Below are 23,104 nucleotides of genomic sequence, written 5' to 3'. Positions count from 1 at the left end.
CCGCGCCTGTGCCCACTGCCCGCCGCCCGGCCGCGCCTGTGCCCGCTGCCCGGCCGCGCCTGTGCCCCAAGAGACTGTGCTGCCCTCTATTGGGCCTGGACTCTTTGTGCCCCCTGCTCTGCCATGTGCCCCTGTCTCTTTGCCCATGTTCCCCTTGCTCCCATGTTCTGTCCCTGGTTTTGTGTTGGTCCCAGTCCCTGTGTGTGTGCCTGTTCGTGTCCTTGTGCCCGTCCCTGTGTCTGGTTCCAGTGGTGTCCTCTCTGTCCCGGTTCCCGTGTCTGTTCCCCAGATTGTGACCCACTTCGTTCCTGTCCCAATCTCCGTCGTCCAGGCCGTGTTTGCCTCAGTGTTTACCTCTGCCCTGTCCCCTGGCCCCGCTCCAGTGTCTGTCCCCGGTCCTGTCCTGTCCAGCCCTGCTCCTGTGCCTCGCCCTGGCCCTATCCGGTCTCCCTGTGTCCCGTGTCATGCCGTGTCCCAGGTCCCTCGTCCTATTTTGTCTGGTCCTGTCCCTCCGGTCTGTCCTGTGTCCGCTGTCCCTGTCCTGTCTGCCCTTGCGTGCCCCGGAGTGGCACGCTTTGAGGGGGGGTTCTGTCACGTAGGGCAACGCCCCCTCTCGTAGCTGTCACTCTGGGTTCCCTCATGTCCGTGTTCCCTGCCTGTTTGTCCCGCCCTGCTCGTTGGTTTTGATGGATTCCTTGTTTGTTACCACGCCCCTGTGTCATTGTCATCACCTGTCCCTAGTTTAGTCCTGTGTATATTAGTCCCTGTGTCTCCCAGGTCTAGTTGTCGGTCTTTTTGTTTATGCCTGTGAGTTGTCAGATCTCGTTCTTCGTGAGTACTGCCGTGTTTGCGCCTTGTGTTACCCGTCACCCGTGTATTTTGCCTGTCCTTCCGTAGTCAGTCTGCCTTGTTGTTTTCTTTGTCCGTGTTCATGCCTGTGTACATTTCATGTCAGGATTGCCCACCCGTTATGACCCATGCCCGTGACTACAACTCTGCCTTTGGGATTTCCATTAATAAATCTCGCTCTCCTCAGCGCTTGTGTCCGCCTCCCTGTTCTGCCCCGCGCAGATCGTTACAATTTGCTGATTAATATCGATATAATACTAGTTTTAACATGTTGCTCCTGTACACAGTCAGGAAACAGCTCAAATACATTTTTAATAACACTAAACCCCGAATTGGATTGAATCGATTAAATCGAAATAAATCAATTCTTAATCTTCAGAATCAGATCGATTCTTGGAATTGGAATCAATACCCAGCCCTATTAGTAAAACTCTTCCCACACTCTGAGCAGTGAAATGGCTTCTCTCCTGTGTGAATGTGCTGGTGTTCATGGAGATGACTGTGTTTAATAAAACTCTTCCCACACTGTGAGCAGTGATATGGCTTCTCTCCTGTGTGAATGTGCTGGTGTTGCTGGAGATTTCCCTGTGCAGTAAAACTCTTCCCACACTCTGAGCAGTGATATGGTTTCTCTCCTGTGTGAATGCGCTGGTGTTCGTTGAGATGACTCTGTGTAGTAAAACTCTTCCCACACTCTGAGCAGTGATGTGGTTTCTCTCCTGTGTGAATGTGCTGGTGTACGTTGAGATGACTCTGTGTAGTAAAACTCTTCCCACACTCTGAGCAGTGATATGGCTTCTCTCCTGTGTGAACGCGCTGGTGTTGCTGGAGATTTCCCTGTGTAGTAAAACTTTTCCCACACTCTGAGCAGAGATATGGTTTCTCTCCTGTGTGAATGCGCTGATGTATGTTGAGATGACTCTGTGTAGTAAAACTCTTCCCGCACTCTGAGCAGTGATATGGCTTATCTCCTGTGTGAATGCGCTGGTGTACGTTGAGATGACTCTGTTTAGTAAAACTCTTCCCACACTCTGAGCAGTGATATGGCTTCTCTCCTGAGTGAATGCGCTGGTGCAGTTGAAGACTTCCCTGTGTAGTAAAACTCTTGCCACACTCTGAGCAGTGATATGGTTTCTCTCCTGTGTGAATGTGTTGGTGTACGTTGAGATGACTCTGTGTAGTAAAACTCTTCCCACACTCTGAGCAGTGATATGGCTTCTCTCCTGTGTGAATGTGCTGGTGCAGTTGAAGACTCCTCTGTGTAGTAAAACTCTTCCCACACTCTGAGCAGTGATATGGCTTCTCTCCTGTGTGAATGCGCTGGTGTACGTTGAGATGACTCTGTTTAGTAAAACTCTTCCCACACTCTGAGCAGTGATATGGCTTCTCTCCTGTGTGAATGCGCTGGTGCAGTTGAAGACTTCTCTGTGTAGTAAAACTCTTCCCACACTCTGAGCAGTAATATTGCTTCTCTCCTGTGTGAATGCGCTGGTGTGTTTTGAGACTATTCTGTTGAGTAAAACTCTTCCCACACTCTGAGCAGTGATATGGCTTCTCTCCTGTGTGAATGCGCTGGTGTTTCTTGAGATTTCCCTGTGTAGTACAACTCTTCCCACACTCTGAGCAGTGATATGGTTTCTCTCCTGTGTGAATGCGCTGGTGTACGTTGAGATGACTCTGTGTGGTAAAACTCTTCCCACACTCTGAGCAGTGATATGGTTTATCTCCTGTGTGAATGCGCTGGTGTCGTTGAAGACTTCTCTGTGTAGTAAAACTCTTCCCACACTCTGAGCAGTAATATGGCTTCTCTCCTGGGTGAATGCGCTGATGTACGTTGAGATAACTCTGTTGAGTAAAACTCTTCCCACACTCTGAGCAGTGATATGGCTTATCTCCTGTGTGAATGCGCTGGTGTTTCTGGAGATCACTTTGTTTAGTAAAATTCTTCCCACACTCTAAGCAGTTGTAGCTTTTCTCCTTTTCCATGTTTACTGATTTCAGCAGTCTGACATACTCCTCACAGATAAATGTGTTTATGTAGGTAAAGTTTACCTGTTGAGGAAAGTGGATAGCATTAATTCCTAGAGGAAAAAGACATTGTTTCATCTTCTTCTCACAATGAATTTGCAATCATGACAAAGAACCATTTGGGCTCTGCATAATGCTAAAGACATTAATTCTAAAGACATTCATGCTAAAGACCATCAGGTGACAGTGCTAGGCTTCCTTACTTCACTAAAATGAAAACATTTGTCTATGTTGTGATACGTGTCTCTCTCTGTTTTGTTCAGTGTCACTCTATGTGCCAGTCTATAGGGACTTTTATTTTGTATGGTTCATCAACTTTATTTTCAAAGTTGTTCTTTTCCTTCCTTTCTCTCTCATGGTGCTGCAGAGCTGCTTTGGTCTGTTGAAGCTCCTTATGAGTTCCAGCAGTGTGATTTGATCTTTTAAATTATTGTGCATCAGAGAATTAATCTATGGGCAGCACCAACATATCACAGAAAATTCACCTGTGCACACGATTACTCATTGTGCCATGTTTCCAGGTAGATTGAAGGTGAAAATGATGTTGGCCTCTTTAGAAAGCACTCCTGTTAAAAGTGTGCAAAAAGTCACATGATCCACAAAGGACATATTTTGTACGTACGTATTTGTGCGTGTAGTGTGATGTATTAGAAAGTTGCTCTGCATTTGCTTGAACGTCACATATGAATTTACAACTATCGCATTTTGTATTTGTAAGTCACTGTTTTCGTTTGAAAATAACGTTGTTTGCTTGCAAATAGAATATTTGTGGAATATGTTCTACAGTGTAGCTCCAGTTAAAACAAAATTAATTAGGGAGAAAAGCTTGCACCATGGTATGACGACCACACTCGTCTTCTAAAACAGGCAGCTCGAGCAGCGGAGTGCAAATGGAGATCCACCTCACTAGAAGTGTTTAGAATCGCACGGAAAGACGCCGTAGTCAAATATAAACATGCCCTAATAAAAGCTAGAGCCTCATATTATTCGACACTAATAGAAAACAACAAAAATAACCCTAGATTTCTCTTCGCGACTGTATCAAAACTAACAAGAAATATCAATGACACTAGTTCTAATACGGCACTTACACACACTTGTGATGAATTTTTAAACTTTTTTAGTAATACTGTAGAGTCACTCAGGTTCATGGGCACCACGATATCCAGGGACCTGAAGTGGGAGAGGAACACCGTCAACATCACCAAGAAAGCTCAGCAGAGAATGTTCTTCTTGAGACAGCTCAGGAAATTTGACCTGCCGCAGACCCTGATGATCCAGTTCTATACAGCGATCATCGAGTCCATCCTCACCTCATCCATAACCACCTGGTTTGGTTCCTCTACCTCAAAAGAAAGAGCCAGACTCCAGCGCATCATCAGATCAGCAGAGAAGATCATTGGATGTAACCTGCCAACGCTTCAGGAGATCCACACCAGCAGGGTGAGGAAACGCGCTCACAAAATGACACCTGACCCCTCACATCCTGGACATCACCTCTTCCAGACTCTCCCCTCTGGTAGAAGAATAAGGACCATTAAAACCAGCACAACACGACATGCTAACAGCTTCTTTCCCAGAGCTGTAGCTCTCCTTAACCACAGTGGACTCCTCTGAGTCTTTAAACCACTGAACTGAACCAACTGGACTTAACTGCACTGAACAGGACATGTCGCTCACTTGCACTACGCTATTTTGCACAGCTGTACAATGTTAACATCATCCGCAACATTATCTACAACATTATTAAACATAAACCTACCTCAGGAACATCTGGATACATATTCATACTCACATATTCATACTCACATGTGTACAGTACAGATCTTATATTTTACATAAACCTACCTCAGGAACATCTGGATACATATATATTCATCCTCACATATTCATACTCACATGTGTACAGTACAGATTTTATATTTTACATTTTATATGGTCTTATTTATGTCTTTTTGTCTACGCTCTTTTTTTCTAGTACTAACTATATTACAGAGTCTATTTATTGTTTAGTGTACCTTTTAGAGTTATGTTTGTCAACAGTGTGCACATGTTACATGTCATACATGTGTTGCTCTCACTAAGACAAATTCCTAGTATGTTTAACATACCTGGTGAAATAAAGAGATTCTGATTCTGATTCTGATGTGTAAGAGTGTACAGCAGTGATTGCAGTGACCCTGACCAGCTTTGCAGTTGCACTTTGACTGTCCAATAAAGGGGCCATCAGATGGAAACTCCACCTGCAATAACAAAAGAAACAAATAGTTAACAAGCTATAAAACGTTTTTCATTTGGATACATACTTAAGCTTTATAATGTATAAAAAACTAATGATTCATGAAGGATATATTTATATAGTTACAGAAGTTAGTTATAACTCAGCTAATAACTCAACTTCATTATACAACATTCTCTGTCTTGACAGAATACAAACCAGAACACGTCTTTATTAAATACAGATCCACATCATGGAAGTGTTCTCTTTTCAACTACGCTAATAGTTAATAGTTAGTCAGTTAATAATTTTGCTGATCTAGTAAAATATACTTGGGTCCTTCCTTGGAAATAGCACATTTTGAGTCCCTATCTCCTCTAGGTGTCTCCACAATTTCAGTACTACTAAAAACCTGGGGTACATGTAGCCTTTGTAATAGGTTTATTCAAAGGTCCTGCAGAGGGTATTGGGTAGATATATAAGATAAGTAAACTCGGGAAGCACTAATTGCACTTTCTTTTCTTATCATATGCTATATTCTTCAAAATGATGTCTATAATGATAATTTGGTGACACTTTCTATGAATCCTGTATTTATAATGCTCTATAATTGCATTTATAAAGCTCCGTGACACATTTATAAAGCCTTATAAGGCTTATCATAAGCCTTTGCAACTATACATAATGATCCACAGTGATACAAATTTTCATAATTTTACGCATTATTTTTAATATGAGTTTGTAAGTGTATGTGACAGCTAAAGAAAACTCATTTTCCAAATTCACAACAGCCTTGATCATTTCAGTCAGTTTGGTGGTCTAATGGTGCATATACAGGGAATCTTGCAGAGTAATTATTTTGCACACATATTTGCATGTGTGACACAGCAAAGTGGATAAGAGACTAAATGAACTTTCAAAAATGTGGTACTGACCATTATCAGTGACTACCAGCACCAAATAAAGGTGCAATGTTTCACATGAAATAACATTACCAATTCTGTTTTCCCACATTCATTATTTGGCCATATCTTTGACAAGATGCACATTAAATATACATGCATGTATGTTTTGTATGCAGAAATGCAATGAACATAAGCAGAAATCGTTCAGGGTGCTTGTGGGCAGTATATCTTAATTAAATGTATGTAAACATACTTACATTCTCTTCACTGAAATGGCAGAACTTTGGCTTTAAAAGCTGCTTGAGTCGTAATGATGTTGCAGGATGTTTCCAAAGATACATCCGACTTGACTTTAGCTCATCAGAATGGAGTGCTCGATGGACTTTCTGCCGAGAGGTTGTATGCAGAGTATTAGACATACACACCATCAAAACTGTTTTGTATTTTCCATATTTGCTTAGTGAGCTAGACTTGCCTTTATTTCCTCAGTGTTAGTGAGACCCTCCATTCCATCTTTATGCAGAATCATAAGAGTCCTACCAAGAATAAGAGTCATACATTCATAAAAGCCTCAAATGGGAGGCAGAGGCATTTGAACTGGAAACATGAGAAACCCAAACCAAAGTAACCACATACCCGTCAACATTCAGTGGCATTTTAACTGGAAACATGAGAAACCCAAACCAAAGTAACCACATACCCGTCAACATTCAGTGGCATTTTAACTGGAAACATGAGAAACCCAAACCAAAATAACCACATACCCGTCAACATTCAGTGGCATTTTAACTGGAAACATGAGAAACCCAAACCAAAGTAACCACATACCCGTCAACATTAAGTGGCATTTTAACTGGAAACATGAGAAACCCAAACCAAAGTAACCACATACCCGTCAACATTCAGTGGCATTTGAACTGGAAACATGAGAAACCCAAACCAAAGTAACCACATACCCGTCAACATTCAGTGGCATTTGAACTGGAAACATGAGAAACCCAAACCAAAGTAACCACATACCCGTCAACATTCAGTGGCATTTTAACTGGAAACATGAGAAAACCAAACCAAAATAACCACATACCCGTCAACATTCAGTGGCATTTTAACTGGAAACATGAGAAACCCAAACCAAAGTAACCACATACCCGTCAACATTCAGTGGCATTTTAACTGGAAACATGAGAAACCCAAACCAAAGTAACCACATACCCGTCAACATTCAGTGGCACTTTAACTGGAAACATGAGAAACCCAAACCAAAGTAACCACATACCAGTCAACATTCAGTGGCATTTGAACTGGAAACATGAGAAACCCAAACCAAAATAACCACATACCCGTCAACATTCAGTGGCACTTTAACTGGAAACATGAGAAACCCAAACCAAAGTAACCACATACCCGTCAACATTCAGTGGCATTTTAACTGGAAACATGAGAAAACCAAACCAAAATAACCACATACCCGTCAACATTCAGTGGCATTTTAACTGGAAACTTGAGAAACCCAAACCAAAGTAACCACATACCCGTCAACATTCAGTGGCATTTTAACTGGAAACATGAGAAACCCAAACCAAAGTAACCACATACCCGTCAACATTCAGTGGCATTTTAACTGGAAACATGAGAAACCCAAACCAAAGTAACCACATACCCGTCAACATTCAGTGGCACTTTAACTGGAAACATGAGAAACCCAAACCAAAGTAACCACATACCCGTCAACATTCAGTGGCATTTTAACTGGAAACATGAGAAACCCAAACCAAAGTAACCACATACCCGTCAACATTCAGTGGCATTTTAACTGGAAACATGAGAAACCCAAACCAAAGTAACCACATACCCGTCAACATTCAGTGGCATTTTAACTGGAAACATGAGAAACCCAAACCAAAGTAACCACATACCCGTCAACATTCAGTGGCACTTTAACTGGAAACATGAGAAACCCAAACCAAAGTAACCACATACCAGTCAACATTCAGTAGCATTTGAACTGGAAACATGAGAAACCCAAACCAAATAACCACATACCCGTCAACATTCAGTGGCACTTTAACTGGAAACATGAGAAACCCAAACCAAAGTATCCACATACCCGTCAACATTCAGTGGCATTTGAACTGGAAACATGAGAAACCCAAACCAAAATAACCACATACCCGTCAACATTCAGTGGCATTTTAACTGGAAACATGAGAAACCCAAACCAAAGTAACCACATACCCGTCAACATTCAGTGGCATTTTAACTGGAAACATGAGAAACCCAAACCAAAGTAACCACATACCCGTCAACATTCAGTGGCATTTTAACTGGAAACATGAGAAACCCAAACCAAAATAACCACATACCCGTCAACATTCAGTGGCATTTTAACTGGAAACATGAGAAACCCAAACCAAAGTAACCACATACCCGTCAACATTCAGTGGCATTTTAACTGGAAACATGAGAAACCCAAACCAAAGTAACCACATACCCGTCAACATTCAGTGGCATTTTAACTGGAAACATGAGAAACCCAAACCAAAGTAACCACATACCCGTCAACATTCAGTGGCATTTTTTCTGCAGCCACACATAAAAGGAGCCCAGGTAGCCTGGCCACTCACGCCAGCACCGTCTGTGTGTAGCCATTCTTTGCAGGATTCACACTGTACCCAGTTGATATGTGTTACCTCAAGATAGAACATACTATAAAAGCCCAAAATCTACAGCCAGTATTCCTACAGAGAAGAATATGTTTTATAAAGTACCAAACCTCCTGTCCCCAGACTCTGGAAAACACAGACGTTTATATCAGCTGCCATACACTCATGTTGTCATGTTAATGTTGTCATGTTAAACTCCCTGTTAATATAACACATGCCAACAATGCAATAACATGCTGTTATATAATCTTAAATGTGTCAACATTCTGATGTGTGTCATTTAGATGTGAAGTTTTCAGTTTGCCTATGTATTTATATACTTTATCGGCTAATCCCAGTCACGCTGTGTGTTTTTCCTCTTTGTGATTTGAATACATGCCCTCGGTGTTGCTACATGCCTTTGTTTTGAACACCATTTATGATGACAGTAATGGTCTCTCCCCTCATTAAAGTAGATGTTAAACTCATGTACTTGCATTCTACCTACAACTCGCCTGTTACAGTTCTGTATTAAAAATACTGCCATGTACCTTCACCATCACATCACAACTTAAAGTGGTTGCATGATATCGATGGAGATATTGTAGCTGAGAAACACTGTGTCTCTTCTCTAAGTTTTATCCCCCGCACTTCCATTTCAGCTATCTATACAAAAAAACAAAGTGAACATTTATAGAGGAAAAAAGCAACACTTGTTTACTTACTGTGCATACAAAAACACCAGTTTTGAGAATCTCTTTGGAGCCACTGTTGTGGATACTGAATGCTCCATTCAGCAAGGTTCAAAGTCTCAAACTGAAACTCAGTCATTATCAAAAAAAGAAAGTCTATTTTTCAGATGCAAAGACTTAATACACTTACCATCACCAAAGAGGCATATTCTTCTATTTATACCAACAGCTGCTTTCCCCTTAGACAGACAGACCATTTTTTCAAAGAAGGTTTTGTTCACACGCTGATTGTGCAGGTGAAATACCAGGTGTAGCATGAACATGTAACACATGTTCTTCAGCAGGTAGAGGAAATACAGGGAATTGGCAAGTTCTTTGTTCAGCTGTTCTGCCACTGAGGAACTGAGGAATCCTGTCAGTTCTGGAAGTATTTCGAAGTACTTTGGAGTATTTCTTCTGGTCTCTTCTGGTTCCTTTGGTGGAATCGGTCATAGAAGAATAATCGGCAGGATATTCCTGTAATGGGATGTAGACCCTCATGGCCTTTGCCCACTGCTGCACTCTGTACAGCCCCCCAGATGGTTTATTTGTTTTATAGAAGGCTTTCCTGATTGTATTGTGAAGAATTGTTGTTTCCAAGTAATCTTCCATTATTGACAGGAACCACCCAATTGCTGTACTGTTCTAATTTTGGAAAATAGGAAAGGCTTTTTAAAAATACATAATAAATTAATTGGCATATACAACATTCAATAGTAATAAATGAAGAAATTACATACTAGTATGGCATGGTATGACATTAAAGGCACCATATACCTTTATTGCTGTGTTAAGCACTGAACACAGTTGTATAGTCAGCAGGGATTTGTTGTTGAAATGGTGGTACCCTGTTAAATTTTCCTGAAATCGAACTTGCCTTTGACATATTGGGCAGCATTTCACAGCTACTGTGACTGAAAAAAATTATTAGATTTTGTCTACAAAAAATGTAAATTTAGGTTTTACCCGATTTTAAATTTACAACATTTAGCAGATGTCCAGTGTGTGTTATTCCCTACTGATATAGAAGAAGAAACATACCTCTTCTGATTTTGTAGAGCCCATACACAGAGGCATTTGTGGTTATCACTGTAGGACCAGACAGGTCAGGTGTTCTAATTAGCGTTAATGGAAAACAGCTGATTAGTATTCGGGTGATCGCGACCTCATGTCTGACAATAGTATTAAGTGTGCACTTTAACATATTTGATAAAAATAAACACATTTTATCTAGGACAAAAATATGTATATTTTGTCGTTATGCAGAGAATTTAGGTTTAAAGTATATTCAGCCTGATCGTGTAACAGGTTATCCCATGGCCATAGTGTATGTAAATTCACTTTTGTGTTGGCGTTCTGCGTCTCTACGTAGTGCAGGGGTGGCCAACCCGCGGCTCGCGAGCCGCATGCGGCTCTTTGCCTGGTTTCATGCGGCTCCCCAGCCGGTCCGCGGGCTCACCTGTACACTGCTACATTTTCGTGGTGCGCGGTTAGTTTACAAGCCTAGCGAGCCGCTAATACTTTTAAAACCGGCGTAGTGGAAAACACGCATTTGACTGTCTTCACAGCTAATAAATTACACTCGCCGCCCCCCCCCCTCCCGCTCAACAGATTACACTCGCCCATGTACGATGTGGCTCTTTGCCGTAACACAGTAAGAAAAGTGGCTCTTGGTCTATGACGGGTTGGCCACCCCTGGAATTGAGCCGCTACGAATATTACGAATAACACTTTGTGAATGTTGTAGGACGATGTGCAAGTGTCTGGATTCAGTTCGTGAATGTCGCGGGACAGTAGCGTGGCACTTGGCGAGCAGCGCGCGGCAGCAGCTCGAGACAGTGGTCGAGCGTCGCGCGGCACTACCAGCTGTACAGCCGGCACACGCAAAACACGACCTAATGGTGATTCCCTGCTCCATAGGGAAAAGGACTCGACAGAACACGAGTTTTATGTCGACATTATTTAACCCCTGCCATTGAGAGAAAGCAATATACTTCTAACAGTAACAGAGTTCCACACAGTCCTGAAGCATATTTTAATAGTGACATAGTCGACTATTTTGCGTCACAGTATGTGTATATGAAGTCACCGAACCGCACGTATGAAAAGCCCCAGCTGCCTATGCCGTTATCATTGATTGATAAAGTCAGTGATTGATCTAGTCAGTTACCGGTGCCTGTGCAAATTGGATAAAAAAGACTACGGACAAACAACACAATCTGTACACTTCAAAATACAGACTGCATACCTCTAAGGAATAATTCTAATTTCTTCATTGGATAATTACAGTTCTCCGATATCAAAGGTAAGCCTAAAATTTTATACCAGGAATAAAAGCAAGGGAATTGATACTTTATGCTGGTTTATTCATTTAAAGAAAGGATCCATAATAGATTAATAAATGTTTTTAAATATATTTATTTTACTAGCCTAGATTAACATATAATTTTTAGATTAAGATATTTAGTGGAATATTGATTCTTATAAATTACATTATGTACTTTTGTGATATTTAAAATCTGTCTATCTTGCATCTTTGTTGTTAAGATTAAGAGAATGGTAAGACAAGTTTAGAGAGATAAACTGGTGTGCATTTATAAACTATTGAAACTCATGTAGATTTGTGTTCTATTTCCCAGTATGTCATCCATCAGCATAATGAGAAATGGCAAAACTACAAAGAACTTCAGTGAAGTGAGGAATGCCACAACACTACCCAGCATCCATCTGGGAGAAAAGGCACATCCTCAACAGGGAGGTGGAAACAGCCACCACTTCCCTGTTATTGCTGAAGTCTCACAGGGGAAGAAAAGGGAACCTGAAGTCTCTCCAAACTTGAGAAAGTTTAGCAGGTGTGCTAAACTATTTACCATAGCTGGACAACGTGGTGGCAAGACGACAGACATATGCCTTGATGCAGGCCAGCGTTGCAGTCAGACTAGGTTCCCTTCCCTGGTTGGAGAGCCAGGCTGCAAGAGCAGTAACAGGAGTGTGAAGATTGCTCACACTCTAGCAGCTCCAGCCATCTCAGGGCCAGCCGCCATCCACACTAAGGTGTCCTCCAGCCCCAATCCTGGTACAACCCACCAGCATGTCAGGAAGGTCCCTGTAAAGGTGGAGGATAAGGCCAGCGAGGTGTGGAATGAGGAGATATGCCCCAGCTCCTCACTGTACTCCACACCTGAAAAGAGTGAGGTCTGCTACAAAGGGCTGGAGGGCCTCGCCTCAGCGTCCCTGCGCAGCACAAAGCTGGAGGCATCCCAGCGTTGCCGTGATCTGGGCTGTCAGAAGTCGCTGCTCACCAGGAGAGCGGTGTTACACAAGGCAGAGAGCAGAGCCGCCTGCTCGTCTCCGCCTCGCCCGTCCCAGGTGCCTCAGCTCAGCCAGGACCGTGCGTCTCTGGACTGCCAGGCTGATGCCAACACCCACAGGCAGGGCAAAGGCCAGGTTGGCAAGGCAGGCTTGAAGGGACCAGGAGACAAAGGCGTGCCTAAAAGACGTGAAGGAGGACACAGCGTGAAGCTCATCACTCTGGATGTGTCAAGCCCTCTTCAGTCTGTCTCCTTTATGCCACGCAAGTCCAGGTACAATCACTGCACTCTTTAGCAGAAATACATTGTATGAGATTAGTATATTATATACTATATATCATATTGCTTCAAGTAAAGCTGTGTTCAGACAATGTCTGGTAAATACGAAAAGAAAAATGACACCTGAAACTATTTGGTTTGTAATTGTAACAGGATCCAGAAGGGACGAGTCATTATTGGATCACGTTATGCTCCACCTGGCAGCTTGTCAACAACTGCATGTATACAGCAGTGGAGGTTCTAGACCATGTCCTCCCAATTACCGAACCCAGAGAGCCACGTGTCTGCAGTCAACCACACACCAGTCTGACACCAACAAAACCTCACACTCGTCATAATTCCTCTGTTTTATTTTAAGAATAAAAGACCTGTCTCCTCCATATTTTAAGACCAAATAAAAATAAAAACCCTAAAAAAATACTAAGATTTCTTTTACATTTTTTTAAATTATTTTGTTCTTTTTGAAGCCATCACACAAAAATAGAAACAAGAACAATTAAAAGTAAATCTTAAAAAAAAAGAACTGTACACAGCAGAATACCTTTATTGCAAACAAACTCCCCTCAAACCTCAACTATACACACAACAATTATTGCAGTTTACCTAAAATATGCAAAACTAATTTAACTAAGTGATCATTCGTCATGTGTTCTGCCCCAGAAAGAAAGTGGACCGATTCTAAGGAGCCCCCTCTCCAGCAGGGCCCTTCAGCAGGAACTCTAGGGCCACTGAACCGTTGCTTTTACGATGCCCCTTCCAGGAAATTCATGAAGGTTCATGTGCCCTCAACTGAGCATCTGAGCAAGCAAAGAAATGTGGATTGTGATGCAATTTCAACATACTGACTATACAAAAAAAAAAAAAAAAAAACAACCTCCTCCAATCGGAGGTAGAAACAACCCTGTATATGAAGCAGATGCACCATGACACCTTTGATTTCCATCCTGTATGTGAGGACTGAAATGCCGCCCCTCTGACCAACGCTTTATGGAGCCTTTGACATAAGAAAGGCCAGAATCATCCGTTTCCATGAAGCTGTTGAGACATGCAGGGGTGGACCAGTCGTGCAGGTCGGCGGTGTAGTTTGGGCTGCGTCTTGCGTTTTGCGTCCACCCCCCCCCCCCACGCTGTTGCTGAGTAACCGCACCCACTCCCTCCTACCAAATCGAGGCCGACCGACGTTCAGAAGGCATCGCAATGGCGCCGATGACCGAGTGTTTTAGTGATGTGTTCTTTTAGGTGTGCCCACTCTGTACACAGCACACACCCAGCGCCATGGTAATAATTCCCTCACACCAGTCGATCCACAGTATGTAGATATCAGATAATGAACGTTCGTTGGAATCCTGTTGCTACTGGGCCTAACAGAAGTACCTAGTACCTTCTTCCTACCCAAGAACAGCAGAGACTACACACACACACACACACACACACACACAAACATACCCCCCAAGGCCCGTCTGTAACAACAGGATAAAGGTGTTCGCCCTCACATTCAGAACACACTCTCATTTCCAAATCTATCACTTATAGTATAAACAATAAATAGTCAAGGAATATGACACAACCACCTAGACCTCTCTGCTCTACACCCTGCAGACTCGCAAAGCCTCCATCTTTCACTAGGTGGCGCCATAATGCCAGAACATTGCTACTACACCCAGGAAAAAGATCCATGAGGATCTCAACATACCACGAATGGAGACTAAATGATGACAATAACTCACATTCACAACTATAGAATGAAGGAAATCTACCAACGAACAGAGAAGCACGTTTCAGAAACGGCTTTTTTTTACAGATATTAAAAATGAAACTAGTATTTAAACACGTATAACTCTGAAGCTAAGCATATTCCACTCACTCAAACGACAACTCAATCAGGAAGGAGTACTACAGGCTGTAATTTAGTGATGGGAAGATGATACCTCAAGGAGTGTATCCACACACTACACAAACTGTGTTGACACTGTATTGACACTGTGTTGGTCATTGTTGTGTGGCAGCTGTAATTTAATGATGGGAAGATGATACCTCAAGGAGTGTATCCACACACTACACAAACTGTGTTGACACTGTGTTGGTCATTGTTGTGTGCCAGGCTGTAATTTAGTGATGGGAAGATGATACCTCAAGGAGTGTATCCACACACTACACAAACTGTGTTGACACTGTATTGACACTGTGTTGGTCATTGTTGTGTGGCAGCTGTAATTTAGTGATGGGAAGATGATACCTCAAGGAGTGTATCCACACACTACACAAACTGTGTTGACACTGTATTGACACTGTGTTGGTCATTGTTGTGTGCCAGGCTGTAATTCATATCAAAGGCGAGAAAGGTATAATCTTATCTTTCCATCGATTTCCGTGCAACCCAGACACCCGTCGCCAGTGGATTGTCAAGATAAAAAGAGATGTTTGACCTTGTTTTCAGGTAATGTATCAATATTTAATGTATAAAAAACATTAAATAGTGTCTAAGTTAGCACGAGCTTACCCTGATAATAATCTCCAATGATACAGATAATCTTCAGACAATCTGTTTAAGAAGGTTAATAACTAGTTTGTATGTAGGACAGCAATCTAACCTAGAATGGATAACTTCTATCCAAAGACAAAACTGTGGTAGAGTGAGCCAGTAGTGGTATGGAGGCACTTGGGAATAAAGTTTCAGAGGACTCAGGACTCCGTTTCTTTCTTTTCGCACACTTTATTTTCTTTATAAACAACTACAAAGTCAACAGCGTCAGGCCTGAAGCAACGCCATAGCCAAGGTGCTCCCCCCTTGCGGGTTCTCTTTCACGCCTTTTAAATCATAGGGCCCTCCCCCAGCAGGTGCGGGTCACGCCTCCTCTCTCCCGACTCCGGTAATCTAAAATCACAGCACCTTCACACAACAATCACACATACGCTCCACACATTCGACGGCCGTCATCATACATTCAATACCCATGCATATCAAACTGTAGTCCATAATAATATAAAAGATTGTCATTACTTGTCTCTGGGTTGGTACCCTGCGGTTGGTGATGAGTCGGATCTTCCGACCGCATCACAAAAACATGTGGTGTAATTGTATGCTTGTCAGGCACAGTGGAAACCCCCTTGGAAAGGTCCTCGAAGCATTGCCACCCAGAGAAAGGTCTCCGGCAGTAGGCGACGTAATACCCGAGGGCTACCCAGTAAGGCCTTACTGGGGCTGCCCAGTAAGGCCCCGGACGGAATGCTACAACACCCCTTAGAATGAAGGGCTCATTGCAGGTGAGGTTGATGGGGAAATCTTGCAGCACATAATCCTTCTCTGCAGCAACTTCAATGGACAGTGCTGCCCCAGCAGTGTGGCTGTGGGTGACCACACCATTGCAAATGGTGACCACCAAAACTGATACGTTCAAAGATTTTCCCATAATAGTTGGCTAGGAAGGCTAGTTCACTTGCAGCTTGCTAGTTTTATTACATGCTAGATATGTAGGCTAAATATGTATGATCAATTACTTAATCATGGCTGTAGATACTTAAACACAAACCATAATTTCATGCTCTGTGTATTTGATAAAGTCATAGCTGTGCCTGCATTTAGCTGTGCCTGCATTTAAGGCTAGTTCACTTGCAGCTTGCTAGTTTTATTACATGCTAAATATGTATGATCAATTACTTAATCATGGCTGTAGATACATAATTTCATGCTCTGTGTATTTGATAAAGTCATAGCTGTGCCTGCATTTAAGGGAATGGCAGTACAGTACAACTTACTGCAACATTTATGGTTTAATCACATTACAACATACAACATTGTATGAATTACTTCAATATTGAGTGTCCATGTCAAATAAGATGCATTATCTCCTACCTCTGACTCGTGTTTTCATCAAGAAAATGATTAGCACTTTGCAGAAGTGCTGATTCCTGCATGAGGGTTGTGTGTTTGTGTTTTTGCATCCCCACAGAAACAATGATTCACACAAAGATTCCTGTCAGTCAATTTCATTATTGGAAGATCAATATTACTTTCACTTTTCACTCATATGTTTACAATTATTGGCAGCTTGAACTAGTATGAAAATGTAAGCCATTGCTCAACTGTTTTAGTGAAGTTAATAAATAATGAAGGCGTTTAGATTCAGTTCAGTGTTTTTGTGTCAGTAATACAGTATTTTTCTTAAGGCAGCTATCAAGCAAGACATTATACAAAGAGTGTTTGCATGTGCAAAAGAACAGTACTTTATTGAATGTGAGTAAAGAGCAGTATACTTAAATGGTTTGCAATCCATGCATTGAATGTACTGTACATATAAATCAACATTTTAGACTTTGTCAATCAACAATACACCACATACATTGAATGAGATGGTGTTGTTTGGTGGTTCAGACAAATAAAAAAACAAGTTCAGTAAGCGACAAAAGAAAATAAATGAGCATTATAGCAATATAATAAAGGTACTAGTAAAATGGTTAAATGCAAATGTTTCCATTGTGGGGAAAATAAGTATTTAGTCAGTCACCAATTGTGCAAGTTCTCCCACTTAAAAAGATGAGAGAGGCCTGTAACTGACATCATAGGTAGACCTCAACTATGAGACAAAATGTGAAAAAAAATTGAGAAAATCAATTCTCAATTAATAATAAGAATTTATTTGCAAATAATGGTGGAAAATAAGTATTTGGTCACCTACAAACAAGCAGGATTTCTGGCTGTCACAGACCTGTAACTTCTTTTTTAAGAGGCTCCTCTTTCCCCCACTCATTACCTGTATTAATGGCACCTGTTTGAAGTCGTTAACAGTATAAAAGACACCTGCCCACAACCTCAAACAGTCACACTCCAAACTCCACTATGGTGAAGACGAAAGAGCTGTCGGAGGACACCAGAAACCGAATTGTAGACCTGCACTAGGCTGGGAAGACTGAATCTGCAATAGGCAAGCAGCTTGGTGTGAAGAAATCTACTGTGGGAGCAATAATCAGAAAATGGAAGACCTACAAGACCACTAATCTCCCTCGATCTAGGGCTCCACGCAAGATCTCAAAATGATCACAAGAACGGTGAGGAAAAATCCCAGAACCACAAGGTGGGATCTAGTGAATGACCTGCAGAAAGCTGGGACCAACGTTACAAAGGCTACAATCAGCAACACACTACGACGCCAGGGACTCAGATCTTGCAGTGCCAGACGTGTCCCCCTGCTTAAGCCAGTCCATATCCAGGCACGTCTGAAGTTTGCTAGAGAGCATTTGGATGTTCCAGAAGAGTATTGGGAGAATGTCATATGGTCAGATGAAACCAAAGTAGAACTATTTGGTAAAAACACAACTCGTCGTGTTTGGAGGACAGTGAATGCTGAGTTGCATCCAAAAAACACCATACCAACTGTCAAGCATGGGGGTGGCAACATCATGCTTTGGGGCTGTTTCTCTGCAAAGGGACCAGGACGACTGGTCCGTGTACATGAAAGAATGAATGGGGCCATGTATTGTGAGATTTTGGGTGCAAACCTCCTTCCATCAGCAAAGGCAATGAAGATGAAACGTGGCTGGGTCTTTCAGCATGACAATGATCCCAAGCACACTGCCAGGGCAACAAAGGAGTGGCTTCGTAAGAAATATTTCAAAGTCCTGGAGTGGCCTAGCCAGTCTCCCGATCTCAACCCCATCGAAAACCTTTGGAGGGAGTTAAAAGTCCGTGTTGTCCGCCGACAGCCCCAAAACATCACTGCAAAGAGGAGATCTGCATGGAGGAATGGGCCAACATACCAGCAACAGTGTGTGCCAACCTTGTGAAGACTTACAGAAAACATTTGACCTCTGTCATTGCCAACAGAGGATATACAACAAAGTATTGAGATGAACTTTTGTTATTGACCAAATACTTACTTTCCATCATTATTTGCAAATAAATTCTTTAAAAGTCAGACAAAATGATTTTCTCAATTTTTTTTTTCACATTTTGTCTCTCATAGTTGAGGTCTACCTATGATGTCAATTACCGGCCTCTCTCATCTTTTTAAGTGGGAGAACTTGCACAATTGGTGACTGACTAAATAGTTATTTTCCCCACTGTAGATGGCCAGGAGAAGGAGTGGTCCCTGAATGTGGATGCCCTGCTTCATATGTTGCAGAAACTTTCAAGAGGTCAACATAAAACATCATTGGAGCTGCTCTGGTAATTCAGCAATGAAGCAAGAGGACAGTCTCCTGATCTTCTCCACTGCCCACAACACCTCTGAAGATTTCTGGACAGAGGCCTTCTAGACAAAGATGTGGTTGATCTGCATAAGGGAACATTAAGATCCTCATACATCTCTCAACAGAAGCTTTGATGTCATCCAGAAACTCTGCCTTCTCTGTTCCCCCTCACCTCCTGTCCCTTCTGTAGTCCAACATCATGCAGCCCATTCTACTGTATAGCTATAGTTAAACACGTGAGAGGTGCGCTCGTGACGTTAAGCACAAACGTTAATTTTAACAGCACAAACGAGCACAAACGTAGCACAAACGAACGAGACTAGTTTGGAGTGATTTGGTCGTGGAGGGGGGGGGGGCTGGTGACATCACACGTATGAAAAAGGTCCAGTTATAGCCTAATTTAAAAACCATAAAAGCACAAATGTTAATTTTCACAGCACAAACGAGCACAAACAAATGAGACTAGTTTGGAGCGATTTGGACATGGAGGGGGGGCTGCGTGACCACGCGTATAAAAAGAATCGGTTTTATTTTAAAAACCATAAAAGCACAAAGCTTAATCTCAACAGCACAAACGAGCACAAACGTAGCACAAACGAACGAGACTAGCTTGGAGTGATTTGGTCTAGGAGGGGGGGCTTGTGACATCACGCGTGTGAAAAATAAAATGAATGTAACTTGACAAAGCAAGTGATTGAAGCGTTAATTTTACCAGCACAAACAAGCACAAATGTAGCACAAACGAATGAGACTACTTTCTCTACTAATTTGGAGAAATTTGGGCGTGGAGGGGGGGCTGCGTGACGTCACAGGTCAGAAAATGTATTTTTAAATTACGCAAAAGCCTTAATAGCACAAACGAAAATATTTACAACACAAATGGGCACAAACCCGGCACAAACGAACTGCAGTGTTATTTCAGCATTTTGGGTTTGAGGGGGGGGGGGGTCAGCTTCACGTAGGTTTCCTGCTTTCCCTTCGGCTTGTTCAGCAAGCTTGTCGGCATCTTTTTCAAGACTGGTGGCCACTTCGTTCAGGACCACCCTCTTTTTTCTTAGTTCCTCAACGTGGTCCTCGGCAGCCTTTCTCTTTTGTTTCTGTGCCTGGCTCTCCTGTTTTCTTCTTTCTTCTTCCAGGTAAAGGCGGTACTGTGACCTGGCCGAAGCAGCAGCTCCCAGGAGCTCTTTTGTCAGGGGCACATTAAGAACTCCCCCACAGACAGACACATAATCACATATGATTCTCTGAGCCACAATGGCATCCTCCTGCATGTTGTCTTCCTCTACCTCCTTATTGAGAGAAAAGCCACGTTCCATGGTTGATTGGCCGTGGGAAAGAAGCAGAAGCTTCTTACAGAAAGTCCAAAGCTCAGGATAGGACTTGCACAGGTGGCCATGTAGAAAAACATCAAGCCTGGTTTGCATCGGCTGGAATGCAGAGAAGGACTCTGATTTTGCCTCCAATGACAAGCATGCTTCAAACTGCTGGATTATCACATCACCTGATAAAAACAAACACACACGCACACACACACACGTCAAGGTGAGGAAGTTAACCATGAATCAAACAGACAGATGACTGAAAAACCCAAGTTTATATTGCATATGATATTTCATTGTGACCACATACAACAAATTTAATAGCTTCTGTATTGTTAGCTTTTGTATTGTTAAGTACCGGCAGAGACGCCTCCTAACAGCTGGCCTTCCTGCAGAAACTTCTGCACAAGACGTTTCATTCTCTCCTTGGACAAGTCCGGGTCAGAGAACATGTTTCTTGGGTCCAAGGATGCCATTTGCCTCACAATACCATACTTCAACGGGCTCTTCATCTGAAGTTTTTGGACTATTTTTGTAATGCAGTCCACGCAGTCCTGCCTAAACTCTAGCTCTCTGCATTCACTTACAGTGCTCTGATGCCTACTCTGGAGTTCCTGACAGGAGTGGTAGGGTAAAACCTGATTACCACATTATTTTGGCCATGTCCCTGACTTGTGCTTTCCTGATCCTGATTTTGAATCTATATCTAATGACAAAGCCTTTATTTGTGAATTTTCATAGCTTAAAAGTTGTATTTCATGCTACATATGTGGCACAATAAGCCTATACACACGTGGATAAAATTGTTGGTACTCCTTGGTTAATGACAGAAAAACCCACAATGGTAACAGAAATAACTTTAATCTGATAAAAGTAATAATAAATAAAAATTATATGAAAATGTACAAATGAAAGTCAGACATTGCTTTTAATACTTTTTACAACCCTGCGGACACCCTGGTTAATGGATAGGCTCTGTAGAAGACACTTGTGGCAACGCATCAGCGCGGCATATTAAAGGCTTTTTAACCTAATCAAGCAGTTTGCCATTGGAAATTATTGGCAAAACTTTAACATCAGCAACATCTGTAGCCAAGTTTGACATTTTTTTCTAACCACCTTTGAAGGAGTTATGGAGTGCATGCAGACCACAACTTCCCACCACGATCAGCTGAGAACCAAATTCCTCTGCATGGTCCTGCTGCAGAAGTTCCAAGAACTTCCAATTGACGTTCGGACCATCCATGGAAATGGACACCAACTTCCTCAGCTGCAGATCCTGGACACAGTCCTGGGGAACAGTTATAATTATTTTCAAAAGCAGACAAGGCTAGCCTAGGCTCAGACAAGACATATTCAATGGCTAACAACCAGAAAACAAAGTTAACTCACTTTGAATCGGTGAAGCAAGTCCTGGGCGGTCGCGTGTCCCAAGAACTGGGAACCAAGAAACCTGGACTGGACACGGTCGTCCTTCCAGACACGGACGTGGATGTCGAGTTGCTTGTTTTTAGTGCTGTGGTTGAGGGTTTCATCAAACATGAGGATGAACTCGCTGCTAGAATTCACCTCTACCACCAGCTCTTTTTTAAAGAATGGAGGTAGACCGAATGCTGTAACATATCTTGTTTTATCTTTTCCGCAAGTAAATGATTTAACTAAGGCGGAATCAGGGAACATGGCTTTAAAAAATGAGTCAATTCCTTAATTTGATCGGTATGACTGGTGACTCGTAACTGTTTTTAGTACCCATATTACCTCAGCCTTCAAAGTACTTGTAGAGCCACATACAGCTTGAATGCTAGGTTGAGCAGATTCTTTTGTTATACTGCTAGCAGCAGAGCAAAACGTTGATATTGCAGGCTGCTGCTGACGAGCCTTCGCGAAGGCAACATGTTTTACGCTATTCATTTGGGAATCCGCCGTTTTAATCCCCATCGTGCCGAGCTTGAACACTTTGCAGCACACCGAACAGCTTGCCTCGCTGGTATCTGTGACGGCTCTGAGCCACCATGAATATTTTGGGTTTTCCAATCATTTCTGGCTAAATTTACATTTTCCCATCTCTCCGAACAGACGTTAGCATACACACAGTCCGCATGAAAATTTGATCCCGCCAGTCCAAAAATTACGGGTGCTCGTAAAGGCCGAAATACTTGCGAGCAACACAATTGCTTTGTGCAATTGTATTGTATTGGCTGAGCAATGCATGGCTACCGATTTCCGCCCCCGAAGTTCAACACATGGCTGACGGAATTATTCCTCCCTAAATTTAGCTCTGCAAATTTAAGACATTTTGGTTGAAAATTTAAGACAAAATAAGACTTTTCAAGGCCTTATTTGGCAAAAATGAAATTTAATACCATTTAAGACTTTTTAAGGACCTGCGGCCACCCTGAGCTCATGTGCCCCTGGTGGCACCCCTAGAATCCCCAGAGGTACCAAAACATTTTTTGGGGGGTACGGAGCATATTTGTATATGTGGTCTTTCATATATTCCCCTCTGTATTGTTATCCGGTAACGTTTCTCATGTTCAATTACCAACTACTATCTCTTATGTGCTGATCAACATTTACACTAACAAACTAATCACATTCATAACCAAGCAGGGACACTGATGCCAGTTAGCCTCCTA

The 23,104-nt window shown here is 42.3% G+C and overlaps 3 protein-coding genes and 1 long non-coding RNA gene across 4 annotated transcripts in view; 1 reads left to right on the top strand and 3 right to left on the bottom strand.

The window, feature by feature from the left end:
* The window catches only part of LOC143497286 (uncharacterized), a 192,410-nt gene that overhangs the window by 16,200 nt on the left and 153,106 nt on the right, over positions 1 to 23,104 (bottom strand). Inside the window, exon 5 of the mRNA XM_076993176.1 lies at positions 1,262 to 2,818. Coding sequence (XP_076849291.1) covers positions 1,262 to 2,818 — 1,557 coding nt within the window. The remainder of the gene's footprint in view (positions 1 to 1,261; positions 2,819 to 23,104) is intronic.
* LOC143497313 (uncharacterized) lies at positions 4,038 to 6,388 on the bottom strand. Its single transcript, XR_013125822.1, has 3 exons — positions 6,258 to 6,388; positions 4,989 to 5,120; positions 4,038 to 4,393 (listed from the first exon to the last, which is right to left on the bottom strand). It is a non-coding gene; the product is annotated as an uncharacterized LOC143497313 (long non-coding RNA).
* On the top strand, positions 11,102 to 13,394 carry LOC143497293 (uncharacterized). Its single transcript, XM_076993187.1, has 3 exons — positions 11,102 to 11,678; positions 12,013 to 12,957; positions 13,117 to 13,394. The coding sequence occupies exons 2-3, from the start codon at positions 12,014 to 12,016 to the stop codon at positions 13,205 to 13,207; spliced, it is 1,035 nt and encodes a 344-aa protein (XP_076849302.1). The 5' UTR covers positions 11,102 to 11,678; position 12,013; the 3' UTR covers positions 13,208 to 13,394.
* LOC143497296 (uncharacterized) lies at positions 19,013 to 21,838 on the bottom strand. Its single transcript, XM_076993190.1, has 2 exons — positions 21,588 to 21,838; positions 19,013 to 20,650 (listed from the first exon to the last, which is right to left on the bottom strand). The coding sequence occupies exons 1-2, from the start codon at positions 21,712 to 21,714 to the stop codon at positions 19,983 to 19,985; spliced, it is 795 nt and encodes a 264-aa protein (XP_076849305.1). The 5' UTR covers positions 21,715 to 21,838; the 3' UTR covers positions 19,013 to 19,982.

This window comes from Brachyhypopomus gauderio, unplaced genomic scaffold (genome assembly GCF_052324685.1).
Source record: "Brachyhypopomus gauderio isolate BG-103 unplaced genomic scaffold, BGAUD_0.2 sc105, whole genome shotgun sequence".
NCBI classification, from domain to species: Eukaryota; Metazoa; Chordata; class Actinopteri; order Gymnotiformes; family Hypopomidae; genus Brachyhypopomus; species Brachyhypopomus gauderio.
Note: the sequence above shows the minus strand (reverse complement) of the source record. Positions and strands in the feature narration are given on the sequence as shown.